At 36.7% G+C, this 13,805-nt stretch overlaps 1 protein-coding gene across 2 annotated transcripts in view; it reads right to left on the reverse strand.

Annotated features, from left to right (window-relative positions):
* Positions 1 to 820: 820 nt before the first annotated feature.
* The window catches only part of ENPP1 (ectonucleotide pyrophosphatase/phosphodiesterase 1), a 76,776-nt gene continuing 63,791 nt past the window's right edge, over positions 821 to 13,805 (reverse strand). For both annotated transcript variants that reach the window (XM_060029947.1, XM_060029946.1), the window contains exons 19-25: positions 13,557 to 13,608; positions 12,034 to 12,188; positions 10,361 to 10,490; positions 9,208 to 9,288; positions 8,237 to 8,369; positions 6,474 to 6,636; positions 821 to 4,885 (exon numbers count right to left, since the gene is read on the reverse strand). In XM_060029947.1, the coding sequence (XP_059885930.1) occupies positions 4,715 to 4,885; positions 6,474 to 6,636; positions 8,237 to 8,369; positions 9,208 to 9,288; positions 10,361 to 10,490; positions 12,034 to 12,188; positions 13,557 to 13,608 (885 nt within the window). In that variant the 3' untranslated portion in view covers positions 821 to 4,714. The remainder of the gene's footprint in view (positions 4,886 to 6,473; positions 6,637 to 8,236; positions 8,370 to 9,207; positions 9,289 to 10,360; positions 10,491 to 12,033; positions 12,189 to 13,556; positions 13,609 to 13,805) is intronic.

Consider the following 13,805-nt stretch of genomic DNA (forward strand, 5'->3'; position numbering starts at 1 on the left):
GTAGGCATAAATGATTTTTGATAGTGAAAAATACCTGGACATCATGGGACAAAATTATCAAGAGATGTAAAAATCTCATTTCCTGGATGTTTATTGAATTGTTTTGTATCTCTATTCTGTGAAAGCCAAAGTCGATTCTGAGTTCTGAATTTCTGATATATAATGAAATTGGATATGAGTTTTTAAAGTAATGTGTTAGATATCTTTATTAAAATCCTCAAATAGTCCCTTGAATTGAGGATTTGAGTGAAAGTATGAAGTTAAATTTAAAACAACCACGTTGGGGTAGGATTACATTGCTTCCTTCTGCCATCCCATGGGTATAATACCTATTCCAGAGATTCTTTCATTTCTAGTACACTAAAACGTATTTCATACCTCTACGGTTTCTGGTACAGATATGATTTCTAGCAAATATCTTTTCTTTCACTCATTATTTATCTATCACAGAAAGGATAAATGCAAAAATTTTATGTTGAAAAAAAATCTATGGAAGTTACAAGTTGGAGACTTTCCTCCTGGTTTCAGACCGTTTGAAATACTGGAAAGATATTTATATATGCCTGTCACTCGCTGTTACCTAGAAGTATGACTAAATGTAATTAAAATAACACAAACAAGGATATAGGTCACAAATCAGAAACGGTCAACTCTGTGAACCTGAAATGAACTTCAGATCTTTTTTCCTCCTCCTGACAACACAGCTGGAGTTATTTGTCTACAACCCTTGTACTGAGCAGCAATCCCTGGAGAAACACCACCACCCGCCCTTCCTGACCCCACCCTCCAAACACACACCCACGCAGGAAAGCAGCCAAGATTCTGTATATACAACTTTTATTTGTAAATTCACATTTCTTAGCTTAGAAACACTTATTCTATAGAAGTTTTTGGTTTTTGGGTTTTGTTTTTTTTTCCCTACCTTACAATATTTAGACTGGCCAAAAAATCAGGGAAAATGCCCTTGGACTACAGCCATGATAAAATTTAACTTGGTGCTTATGAAAGCACCCACACACCAAATTCCTGTGACAGGCTTCAGCGTGAAGTATAATCACATTCAGTTTCGAAGTTCAAACAACAGTTTCAATTACAGATAAACACGTACCCACAGATCCGGGCTGGACAGTTATTGCAGCTAGTGGCAGAAAATAGTCAAGGGGGGGGGGTGGCCGTAGCCTATCCTGGAGGACTCAGTGGTTCAGCTCTATCCCGGTGGGTCTTATCTCCTTAAACAGGACCAACCAGGCCAACTGGCCTAACCATGCTCTGCATACATCTTTACCCTGCTAGAATGTGAACATTCGCCTTCTTCCCCCTAAGGTTTGCCCTCTTTTCTCTGATTCTTGGAAATATCTTTAGGTTTCACCTGATTTTTTGCTCTGCCGTGAATAAACTAACCAGCTAGAAAATTATGCATGAGAGTTACTTACCTCATTTAAGAAGTACTGACTGGAGGCATGGCAGCAAAATTAGGGATAAATAAAGGTTTTGCTGTGCATTTGAAAAGGAAAGAATAGCCTTTATTGAAAAAAGTAGGATACATACTTTTCCATATATGATCATGTGAATTTACCATTCAAACTGGGGACTAGTCACATGTCTTAAGTAGATGAAAGAGTGCAAGAAAGGGTCTCTTTCAAGACAAGAGGAAAAAAAAGCATATTGTATAAGAGCAACCGAAAGCTAAGCAGGAACAGATGTGGATGCCTTTTCCTTTAAAGAATCAGCACAGAATTTATAGTCTGACATTTCCTTTAAGAACGGGAGATTAACAAAGTAAGAAAAATGAAATAGTTGTATATTGTAAGTTGGTCACAGTGACACTTCTAGAAAGTATCAGAAGTAGCAGTCAAGGGAAAAATGCCCCAAATGTATCCACCCAAGGGAGGCTAGAATGCCGTTTTTTCACCTATTCACCTGCAGAGCTCCAATGCGTCCTTCAAGTCCTAGCCCAATCATTACCGCCTCTGGGAAGCCACTGCTGATACTGGCAAGCAGCACCCAGTGCCTGCTCTGTACTCCCTGGCACCCTGCCCATGGCTCCATCGTAACATTTACCATCTTTTAGGGATCACTTACACTTCTGCTGCCTCCTCTCTCTCACCAAGACTGGAAGGATCGTAACTCGCTTTTCTCTGTATTCCTGCTGTCTGGCAAAGGAGAAAGGCATCTATCCATTTGATTAAGATCTGCTAAGATGCTCTATGTAGAGGTAACTGTGTCTGCATGTGTTTTGAAAAATATATAAAAATCAATGAGACACTTCTATAAAGAAGTAGATATCCTTCTGCTAAGTGCAGATAAAAATCTTCGTTATTATATATAAAACAAACATAGGAAGATTCTGAAAGGTGGAGAGGAGAAGGCAGACAGGCTAGGGATCTCGGGACCCAAGGAACAACACTGTAATGAGTTCTGCTGGGTTTTCTTTTAGTTCATATATGCCAGACTTGTTGCTGAAGAAGTCGGCAACCTGGAAATGTCAATGAGTACAGACAAAAAGAAGTCCCAAGAAAGGCCTGCTATCTCACCAGCCAAAGAACCAGAAGAGGAGTGGCCTAGCAAGGGAGAAAACAGTAACTGCTCCACTCCAACTACACACCACATAAAAGACCATGATCCCACCCATGCCAGCAAAGACAGTGGTTTGCCAGGTTGTGAAAAGGTGCCCCAAGTCCTCTGCCAGGATAGCATCAGAGAAGACTGAGTAGGAAACTGGTAATTTCATTCCAACTTAGTGACAATAAAGTCTTCCCTGCCACCCCTGTCCACAACATCAGTGGAGACCACATGGGGGCAGTAACAAGGTGCCCTGCACATCTCAGCCAGGGAAGCATCAATGGAGACCCAGTGGGAAGCTGAATTCTCACCCTGCCTAGTAACAAGGGTCCCCTCTTACCCCATGTCAATAGAGGCTGAGTAAGGAACCTGGCAATAATGAAACAGTGCCCCCAATTCCCCTGCTAGGGTGATGACAGAGAAAGTCAGCTAAAACAGAAGGTTTAAATAAGATCCCTAGTTTCATACATAATCCCTAAAATATCCAGGTTTCAGCTGAAAATCATTCACTACAAGAACCAGAAAAATCTTTTTGAATGAAAAAAGACAATAGATGCGAACACAAAGATGACACACGTAGAAATTATCTGACAAGGATTTTACAACAGCCATCATAAAAATCTTCAGGAAGCAATTATGAACATGTTTGAAACAAATGCAAAAATGGAAAGTCTCAGCAAAGAGATAAAATTTCTCAGCAAAGAAATAAAAGCTACAAAGAAGAATCAAACGGAAATTTTAGAAATAAAAAAACACAATAGCTGAAATATAAAAATCAGTGGGTGGGCTCAACAGCAGAATGGATTAGACAGAGGAAAGAATCCGTGAACTTGTAGATAGAGAAATAGAAATTACCCAATCTGAACAACAAAGAAAAAAACAGACTGGGGAAAAAAAATGTACAGAAACTCAGGGATCTGTGGGACTAAAACAAAACCAATGAGACTTTCTAAATTAGTAAATAATTTTCAGATGCAAATTGTATTATCTAAATTAGGTCTTTGTGGCCCCTATGCTTTTGAAGAACAAGTATCATATGAAGGACAAATACAGATCTTTGTTGAATTAATATAGCACTTATATCAGACCCAAGTAGCCTAAAAGTGAATGTAGCTTTTGAAAGTCCACAGGTTGGTACTAAAGGGTATAGTCTACGAAGCAGAGAAATCAAGTTCATTTATCATGACTACCGAGAAGATATAAAATGATGGTAACACATTCTCTTCAAATCAATGGAACTTCAAACTGAACAGCTCAGAACAGTATAGCTCTGCTGCTGGTAGCATCGTTTTTTGTGCACAGAGGAAAACATTCCTACTATCTGGATGAAAAATGCCACCTTGCATGAGTTGACAAGCTCTGTGAAGCTTCACTAAGACAAGACACACTTTTAACAGTCTAAAACCACCATTTGGGGAGTTATTTTCAACCTATGTTAAATACCAGTGAGAAGGATGGGAATATTTTTCTTCTTTGGTACACATGTTGAGTAAAATTTTATAAAAAAGATGTACTCAATACAGGTCTTCCCTCAAAGTTTAACTTGAAAGAATCATTAAGTCTGAAGAAGCCCAGTCACAGTTAAAAAACAACACAGGATTACATACTTTGGCTTTTGAGGGGCTGTACAGAAAAGATAGAAATAGGGCCTCAAATATCGTTGCTTCCATTAACTTTTATGATTAAAATTAAAATAAACTCCAAGTTAAAAAGAATCCAGAATCACTTTTCAATTCTTATGAAGAAACGAATGAAACATGGCCTATTCCAATCCTACTCATTAGTGTAGTGTTTGCCAGCAACATAGAAGTTTATTAATGATAGTAAGATTCAAACATCTGGTGTCCAGAGAATGTTCACAGCTACTTCTGCCCTTAAGAGAAGTAGAAGAGCAGTTTTAGGTATGGTCTGTCTTTATTCCCAAATCTGAACAATTCTTACACATTCAGACACGTGCGTGACTCAATAGGAACACTTTCCTACTGTTATGCGGAGGCCACAAGTTTCCCTGAGATGGTTGTGTATCACAAGAGGATTCCCAGTTCTAACTCTGGTCAACAGTCTCCAAACAATGCAATAGTGTAAATAGAGGATGTATAAAATAGAAGGTTCTTTCAAAAAGATTTATGGCGTGGTTCCGGAATAAAAAACATCAGCCTTCTTGGTTAAAGGTTGGCAAATGTGTTTTCAACTTTAAAATGTCTGAAATTGGCTCTTTTCTTTCTTGATAGAAGCTGAGTCCAGTGATGTGTTCAACATCTGTGATTCGAGCTCTGTGTCGCCTCAACAACTCTTCAACCCATGAGGATTCATGCTTCCCATGCTATGAGCGTGGGAAAGGAAGAAAAGTCACTGGAGAGCAGTCAATTAACCTTCCCTATGAACTTTCCATCTCCCCCATTTTAATCAGCCGTGACACCTTGGCTTTTAAATGGCATATACCACGAGAGTTGTTAGGCATAATCCCTGCTCTTGAGTAGCTCGCTATCTAATATGTACCATGCATGCTTGTTTAATAGATGTATCAAATCTGGGAAAAGTATATGTGGAACAGATGTTCCTCTATTACTTTGGTGCAAGAAACGTCAACAGTACGGGGTTAAAAAATGTTAGAAAACAGAAGCAACATGCCATGTAGAAAGGATATGGAAATTACCATAAAGAAACTTGGATTCAAGTCCTGTTTCTACCATTATCCTACCAGGTAAACTGAGGCAAGTTATTTAACATCTGAATCCTAATTCTCTTACCTGCACCCTCCTTACTGGGTTACTCTGAAGATCAAATGTAATGATGTGTGCAAATGCACTGTACAAACGCTAGTTCTTATCCGACTCAGTTATCTATGTGGTTGTGATGAAGAAAGGATTAGGGGAAGTGGTAAAACGCACTTTCATTTCTGGTGAGGTGGTGAAGTTTTAGCTAATACGAGATCGAAAAAGAATTAAAGCCTTAGGCTCTGGCACATGGAAGCAGAGATGGTAGCTAAGGCAGGTAACAGGGATGGAAATCATACATCCATGTGTTGGTATACATTTTTCTGAAAATGGCTACTGGAGAAAGTCAGATGAAGAATATATCCACTGGTTGGTGTGCTATGATTATACTTTAAAGGCATACTTCAATAAAGGTTCATGTACCCTTAAGATAGTTAGTTGGAAATGGCAAATATAGACGTTTCACATAAAGAGGAACAGACCAATAATTTCCACTTTCCCATTAGCCTCCAATCATCCACTACCCAAAACTGCTGCTCCAATCAGTCTCCTCCTCTGCAGCAGTCCTCACTCTCTGACTCAATAGACTACTTGGCCAGTAGATATCTGCCATCTGTTCCAATATTTACAGGAATAAATAAAAAGTACACACAAGGGATCTGTTCTCTCAGGCCAATATCCAGCTAATCCTTAGTCACCATTTCTGTAAGTATGTGTGATACACCTTCAAATAATCCTCCTTCTGGATCACGTTCAATATTTAGTGTCTTCTAATTACACTGCCGTTATAGAATTTGTTAAACGCTTGTATTTAAGATATCGGTACCATAGCTTTTGGAATGTACAGATGGAAAAGAAACGCAGTGACTAATTCATGGCACTTAACATCACTGTGGTCAGTGAAATGTAAGCATAAGTCTATTGCTGCCTTTTTTTGCAGGGAAGGGCCCAGAATTCATACATGGATTTAATGGCTAAGCCATACGAAGTCACTAAGTTTTGACATTTTGATCTTACTGTTAGTGCTTTTAAGAGACAAGAATGATCTTCTCTGAAGATATGTCATCTTAGAGGGTCAAATTTAAAACCACCCTATAATTTCGAAGTACATGTATGTACCAGTTATGTTAGATATGACACACACAAACATATTTATGTATCAATGTTTAAGGTAAATTGAAAAAGGTTACTTACAGCACAGCTCTCACTGTTATCGGTCCTGTGAGGCAAAATGAAAGCCAAGGTATCTAGATTTTCACACTGTGATGGAGTCTGAGATGTATCTTTACAACTTGTGAGCACAATGAAGAAGTGAGTTGGAATCAGAATTTCTTGATTACGGATGATTCTGCTGTTTCTGTAAAATATGGTGATATTCACTTTAAGAAAGAAATATCTATCTTCCTCTTATTGAATATTTCACTCAAGTATATTGTTAATATAATACATCCCAAAATAAAATTCAGTCAAATAATTAAACATACTGTAAGAAGCTAGTTATCATAATACCTCAACATTTTCTGCCAGATAGAGAAAGAATAAGAATTAGAAGACAGCTAAACACAATCCAAATAATGTGATTTCTATAGAAATTTATTAAACTTTGGATTTTTGGGGAGGTAATTCTACATTAACAAACTGAAATTGAGACACTAAAGAGAAAAATATCAATTTTGAATATGTACAACCAAGACTCTAAAGCATTACTGATAGTCTTTTATATTCTAGGCAGTTATGAACAGAGAGTGAAAGAGAACTGGTCTGGGACTTTTTTATTCTAGATCCTTCAGAGAACCTATGAATTCTCCTATGTTTTACCTGGATCTTCTTTCCTATCCCATAACTTTTTTTTTTTTAAATTGAAGCATATTCTCAAAGGTGTCCCAAGTGACACTTTTACCTCATCTTAATTCTGCCATTTCCTTTGGTCTCAAAACTAGACTTGTTTGAAATTTTAAAAAAAGACAACCTAGATTTGTTTGGGTGGTATTTTAGCATCTTTCAAAATTTAAGGTAGTGGTATCATTGTTTTTAAACATAATCGTATGTGGAACCATGATACATAAAATAGATGGAAACAGCGCGTTGGTTGAAGCTGTGAATGGGAAAGGTATAAGTTCTCTTCTTTACCCGTTCTACTGCTGTCATCTCTGAGGCATTTACGTGGGACCCTTATGCCTCAAGGGATATAGTAAAAACAACAACAAGAAAAATGTAATTTTACAAACTAAAGTGGTCACAGGTGTATGTGTGTAACAGTAATCCCTAAATCTGCCTGAGAGAGTGGTTCTCAGAAAGGGGCTGAATCTCAGTGGATGTTTCACTCTCTTTTTCTTACAGTCTGAATAGCAACAAAATTGCTCCCAAAAATATTGTTAATTATTGTTTTAATAAAGATTAACTAGTCTCTAAAATGTTCTTCCCCTCTCCTTTATAAAAACAGCACCACTGATGGCTTCTCAAGAAGGTCACTGTATCATTCCCCTCCCGGCAGACTTGGGTAAAAGCTGTGACATTAGACCAGGGGCAACCCTGGGGCACTACCGCTTTATAAGCCTTCTGCTTCCTTGACTCGGGGTGCCTCCAGCCACACTATATCATTCTTCATCTTCTAATTGGCAGTATGCAAGTTGAGACAGTATCTTAACAACAGCCACACAGAGAGATTTTCAACACTGATGTTATCTTCTTAACAAAGGCAGAGTTCAGTATTTAATAGGAACTACAGAATTATTCATCTGAGCTGAGTGGGCGATAAACACTACTTTCATCTAAAAAATATTTAACACTGAGCAAAACATCAAAATCAATCAGATATTTCAAGGGGCTTCCAGCGTAATCAGGAATGTCATGTACATAAATATGAACAGTATCAGATAGAAAAGGTTCTGCTGACTCAGCTGGATGGTAATCTCACTTGAGAGCTGTTTTTAAGAGGAAATGAAATACGTTCTTACTGTTTCAGAGTCTCCAGGGAATCATAATGTCCGTCATAATCAAAATCAAAGACGGGACCACTGACAACATTGAGACCATTTCTTTCTTCAGCATACCTTTGCAGTAGGGTGCCATGAAAGTAGTGCCATGTAACTGAAACAAGGAGGAGGACAGTATAGTTTCAAAAGAACAAGGCGCCATGTTGTCATGTGAAATAAATCAACACCATGATTCCGAATTAGCGTCTGTCATAATTAGGGATAAAGTCAAGTTTGGCCAAAAATACATTGTTCAGCTTTGGCCCTTGGAAGGACTAACCAGCAAATGCTGAATTCAACTCTATTTCAGCCATCCTTAAACATGTGCATTATCATGAAGCTGTGATCACACATCATCATTAAGCATAAAAAAAAAATCATGAACACAAACAAGGCAGGTTATTCAAATTTATTGTTAATATCTGAATTTTTCTGAAATATTCAAAAGCATTCTAGATGTAAATTAGAGTAAAAATTTCCTCATATGCTCTATATTTTGAAATTCTATATGTCACAAAGTATAAATGTGTACTTATTCTTATAAGAGTCAAGTATTGCAATAATTAATAATGATGTAAAATCTATTCCTTTTAAAATAAAAAACAACTATCAAGAACTTCCAAACAGTTAAATAGTACAATAGACTGAAATTTAATATATGTTAGTAGACCGTATTAGCTACATAACTTAGGAAGAACATTACATACTTTTTCCACCAGAAATGCTTGTAAACACTTAAGTACAAAGCATAATAATAACTATAGGAATATATCATAATTCTAATACTTGTAGAATTTTTTATGTACTGGTATTCTCAAAGTTAAACAAACCTATAAGAACATATCTGATGTTTAGTCATTTAATTTACAGCATCAGTCTTATTACATATAAATCATACCTATAATTTAGGGAAATTCATTGAAATTATGAGATATAAGATTAAAATTTTTTACCTTGAAAACTCTGGTACATGGGCACTATATTAGTAGTAAGCAATGCTTCAGAATATACTTGACTTGAACCTTTATTTAATTCTACAAAGAAAATAACAAGGTCAACTATTTCATTCTTCACAAATAACACCAGGAATTATACTTTCTCATGGGAGGCATTTAAAAACATCAGCTGAGTATCATCTTAAACTTGTAAAACTTTCCCAGGTACTGGGTCAAGGGGAAATGCAATGTGTTTGGTCAAGTCCCTTAAAAAAAACAAAATATTTGGATCTTTTCTTCTTCAAGATGAATTTATCAATGAAACAGAATCTTTAACATGAAGCTCCCAAATTAAACATATTCAAATTTTACCTCATTTGCCTTATTTCGACTAAAGTATATAGTGTTAACAATCTTCTTTCCTTAAACTCTCTCAGAGTGAAAAGAAAAAAAGAGAATATCTGGCTTCAGAACAACACCTACTAACTAGAAAAAACATCACAGGATGTCTGCCCCAAAATGCCGTACAAGGCTTCTTTGTATGGACTTCTGGCTTAGACCTGTCTATTTTTATAATGCAATAGCCAAGTTCTGACTTCGGAAGCTTGCTCTGGGGACTCGATTGGATATTGAGTGTACTTGAGCACCTGGAGGCTTCTGAGTTTTGCCTTTTTAGGACAGATTCAAATTGTCTTCTCATTCACATACAAGTCTGCCACTTGAAAACACAGAACACTTAACTTCCAAAAAAGCCATTCCCTGGGGGCCTTGTATCAGTGAAAGAACAAGCACACTTAGGCTCTCCCTTTACCTAATTCTTTGACAAGTCACATTCTTCTTTTCAAACAACAAAATGATATCTCCTTCCTAAGAACCCTGATGCAGCCTTCTGACCTGAGTTTTCCCAAATTCTGTCGAAAAGAAATGCGGAAAAGTGAAGAATGTTCTACCTACAGGGCCTGCACTAAATCCATCACCCTCCAAACAAAAGTAAAAAGGTTTCCAAAACTCAAGTTTTAGACACTTGACAATTTTCCCTAATAGTTCTATCTCCCATTCACAGTTTTCACCAATAAATAAACAAGACGTACACTGCCCCATAAGAAAGAAAAGGAAATGCAAGAGAGAGAGAAGATAAGGGAAAGGGAAGGCCAAAGAGGAAGAGACTTACGTGGTGGGGAAAGGAACCCATAACTCAGTTTAGTGTTATTTTTATAAAACGAACATTTATGGACAGGTCTAAGAGGAATTCGGAGATCCTGGTAAAGACAATTGGAAAAGTCTTCTGTAGAGAAACTATCCTGAAGAACAAAATGAAAAGGACCATCAGGGATCAGGCATACGGAAGAAAAAGAGAGAGTTTTATAAATAGTTAAAGGTGAACCACAACATAAAATCATGGAGTTCTGGCTGCCGGTCATGTCCTTCATCATTTTCCATTTTTCTGCGAGAGTATTCATCTTGCTTCTAACCGACGTGTAAGAACTCTTTAAAATATTAGGGTATTAATCATATATGTGCAAATATTTTCCTACTATGTTGTGCTAATTTTGTTTATAATGTTTTTGTCTGCTCAGTTTCAAAACTTTTGTGTAGTGAATTGCTGATTTTTAGAGATCAGACTCTTTCATATCCAACACAGCCACAACAACAAAAGTAGTGGGGCTTAGGGGGTGGAGAAAAGCCACTGAACAGCAATTTGATATGAAAATCTCAGGAGTAGTGATGACTCTGAATTTTTGCAGCTTTCATTATATAAGAAGACTGAAAATTCAGAGTCCAAGAACACCATAATTAAGGTATTAAACAACAATAAATAGGATGGGGACCTACAAAACACTGGGTAAACTGCTATATACTACAAAGTCAAGTAAAATGTGTTTAAAGTGTTTGAAGATGCTCTTTAAAAATTAAAAATCAAATTAAGGTAAAAACATGTTAATATGTGAAATGTCTGTGTGTATTCAATATACCGAAATTACATATATATACACGTCTCCCTATCTTTTTATTTAGCAGTCTTAGTGAGTAGTAACAAAAGCTCTGTTTTTAAAATCTAACTGCTACAGTCAACTAAGCTCTCTCAAATCCCATTTCCATCCCTTAAGGGCATCCTATAGCTTGCCAGACATTTTCAGTTTTTGAAAATCTGGTCAGCCTAGTTTAAAACTTCACTTCCGGATAAGATCTAAATCTCATCTCCTCCCCCCATTCTCTTTCTCAAGGCCTATTTCCTTCATCATTTATCTTTCTACCACTGCACCCAAGGGATGAGAGTGAGGGGGAATGGTGGTCTTATTCTGGGATATTTTCCCCTACTTCTTTCAAAGCCAAACTCTTCTAGTCTGGGTGGTAGACAGGATCCCTGACCTTTCCCTGGTTTGGTGTGGGTGTCTTCCTATAGGTGGTATACACAGTGAGGTAAGTGAACTTTAATGGCCTTCTCCATCACTGAGGACCCCCTACGATTTGGGCAGCCAAGGGAGATCCTTGTACTTACACAGCTATGTATTTTGAGATAAATTGATTGTAAAACTGAGTTCATTAAATTAGAAATTAGAATCATCAAATATTAAAACTGAGAAAAAACAAAAGCAAGGGAGAAATCTTCACTGCACACCCTCATTTCACAAAAGAAGTTTGCTCTGAGTGTCAAAGTCACGTAGCTAGTTAGCAGCAGAGCTAGAACCAGAATCTAATTTTTCTGACTCTCAGTTCAGTGATCTTCTAATTTGGGAACTGATTACAGAGCCAAGATTGACAGTGAGAAACTATGCTTTCAATGTTTTGCTTAATGATAATACAAAATAACCACACAGAGATAAAGAGGTGACAAATACTTGCATTTCTGTCGACGGTGTAGGCTGTCCAAAGGGGCATCAGGATGTCATGGCTGTAACCACTCACAAACTGGTGCTGGTAAAGCAGACAGACAGTGCTGTTCTTCCAGAGAACTCTGGGTCTTCCATAAGGTAGAGTGCCACGCTTAATGGCCTTCTCTTGGGTCACAGGGGGAAAATGAAACCACCATTCAAATATACTTAGTGTGCCTGATATGATAATACATAATGATACACTGATCTAATTCTTTCCTCTACTTAACCCTATTGAAAAATTATTTGTAACTATAAAATTAAACTAATTACAAAGAGCAGAACTATAAACAATTTACGATAAAAGGAGTTCACTGCAGTTTTTGCCTATGAAGATTCTGAAAGATCAATGTAATACTAAGATATCACAGGACACTACATGAAATTGCTAGGAATTTCAGCAATTAGGACTTAAATTATATTACTAAAATACTTTAACATTGTCTTTATTACTTATTTTCCAGGATACACTACAGAAGGAAAATTTTCTGGATGATGTGTGTACCTGGAAAGCAAAAGTTCAAAACTGAAATGATGAGACTACACTGAATGAAACAACAGTAGTATGTATACCGTTTACTGCCCCTTTTTCCAAGCATCAGATGCTTTTTTAGAGTTCATTGTATACATCATTGAATTTAATTCTTATAGAGCCCTAAGAATTAAGGTTATATGCCCATTTTATAGATGAGAAAACAGCAATTTATAGGGAGTAAATGCTTTTTCAATGGACATACGGTTCCTAAGCTCATATTCAAACCCATATCTGCTCAGTTCCAAGGTGTCACTTTTCACCACAAAACTTTGCCACCATGGGGCCATCAGAGATTTCTCTAATCTGAACATTTACAGAGATTTTATATAGAGAAGTTCTATATGAACAGAACTTCATTCATATAAATGAATGCAGAACTTCATTCATTCTGCATATATGAATGCATAATTCACCTTTTTATTCCAGCAAGAAAAAGCTGTGAGCCAAGTAACTTAAGGGTCAGAGACTGTGTCAAAGTGATACTTAATATCCACATTTCATCAGCTGCCTGCATATTCTTAACTTTCATTCAAAAGTTATAAAGAAATAACTTTAGATAAATAAATCAATTTATACTCCCTTATAATTAACTAAGAATTAGGTAAGATAGAAAGCTAATGGGTATTTTAAATGGAAATCTGAGGATCTATTATTATAATAGTGTATAAACCTATAAATATCTTCAAAATCTCAAAACACTCCACTAAGTTCATAAAGAGTGATTCAGCTTCCACTAATTATATTACATGCTGTTTCCACTGTAAACACGCCTTCTTTCCTTATGACTAATAGTCTAGACTATCAAGCAAAGAAATCTCTCCGGTTCATCAGGTGGTCCTCCATTACCACCTTATTTTGTTGGTTATTCCCAAACAATGACCCAAAACTAATTCTGTGGTTCACATTGTTGAGAAAAAGCTTGCTTCCACATCCCAGGCTCAAGACTAAGCATGCCTTACCTTCTGCCATCGTCAGATTCAACTGTGTCTGAAAATCCACAATTGGCAAAATCTAAAAAATTAATGATACAATTTTTAAGGACTGAGAAACATGCTTTCATTTTGTAATAAATGAATTTTACAGTATTCCACCATAGAACAAAGATAAATTTAAAATCATTTTGTGCAAGTGAAAGTTATTTTTTTTGAAGAAGAGATAAAAGAATAGGGATAACAGTTGCAAAAAGACAAAATTGTTAGCATAGCATA

Source organism: Delphinus delphis, chromosome 14 (assembly GCF_949987515.2).
Source record: "Delphinus delphis chromosome 14, mDelDel1.2, whole genome shotgun sequence".
Lineage (NCBI taxonomy): Eukaryota > Metazoa > Chordata > Mammalia > Artiodactyla > Delphinidae > Delphinus > Delphinus delphis.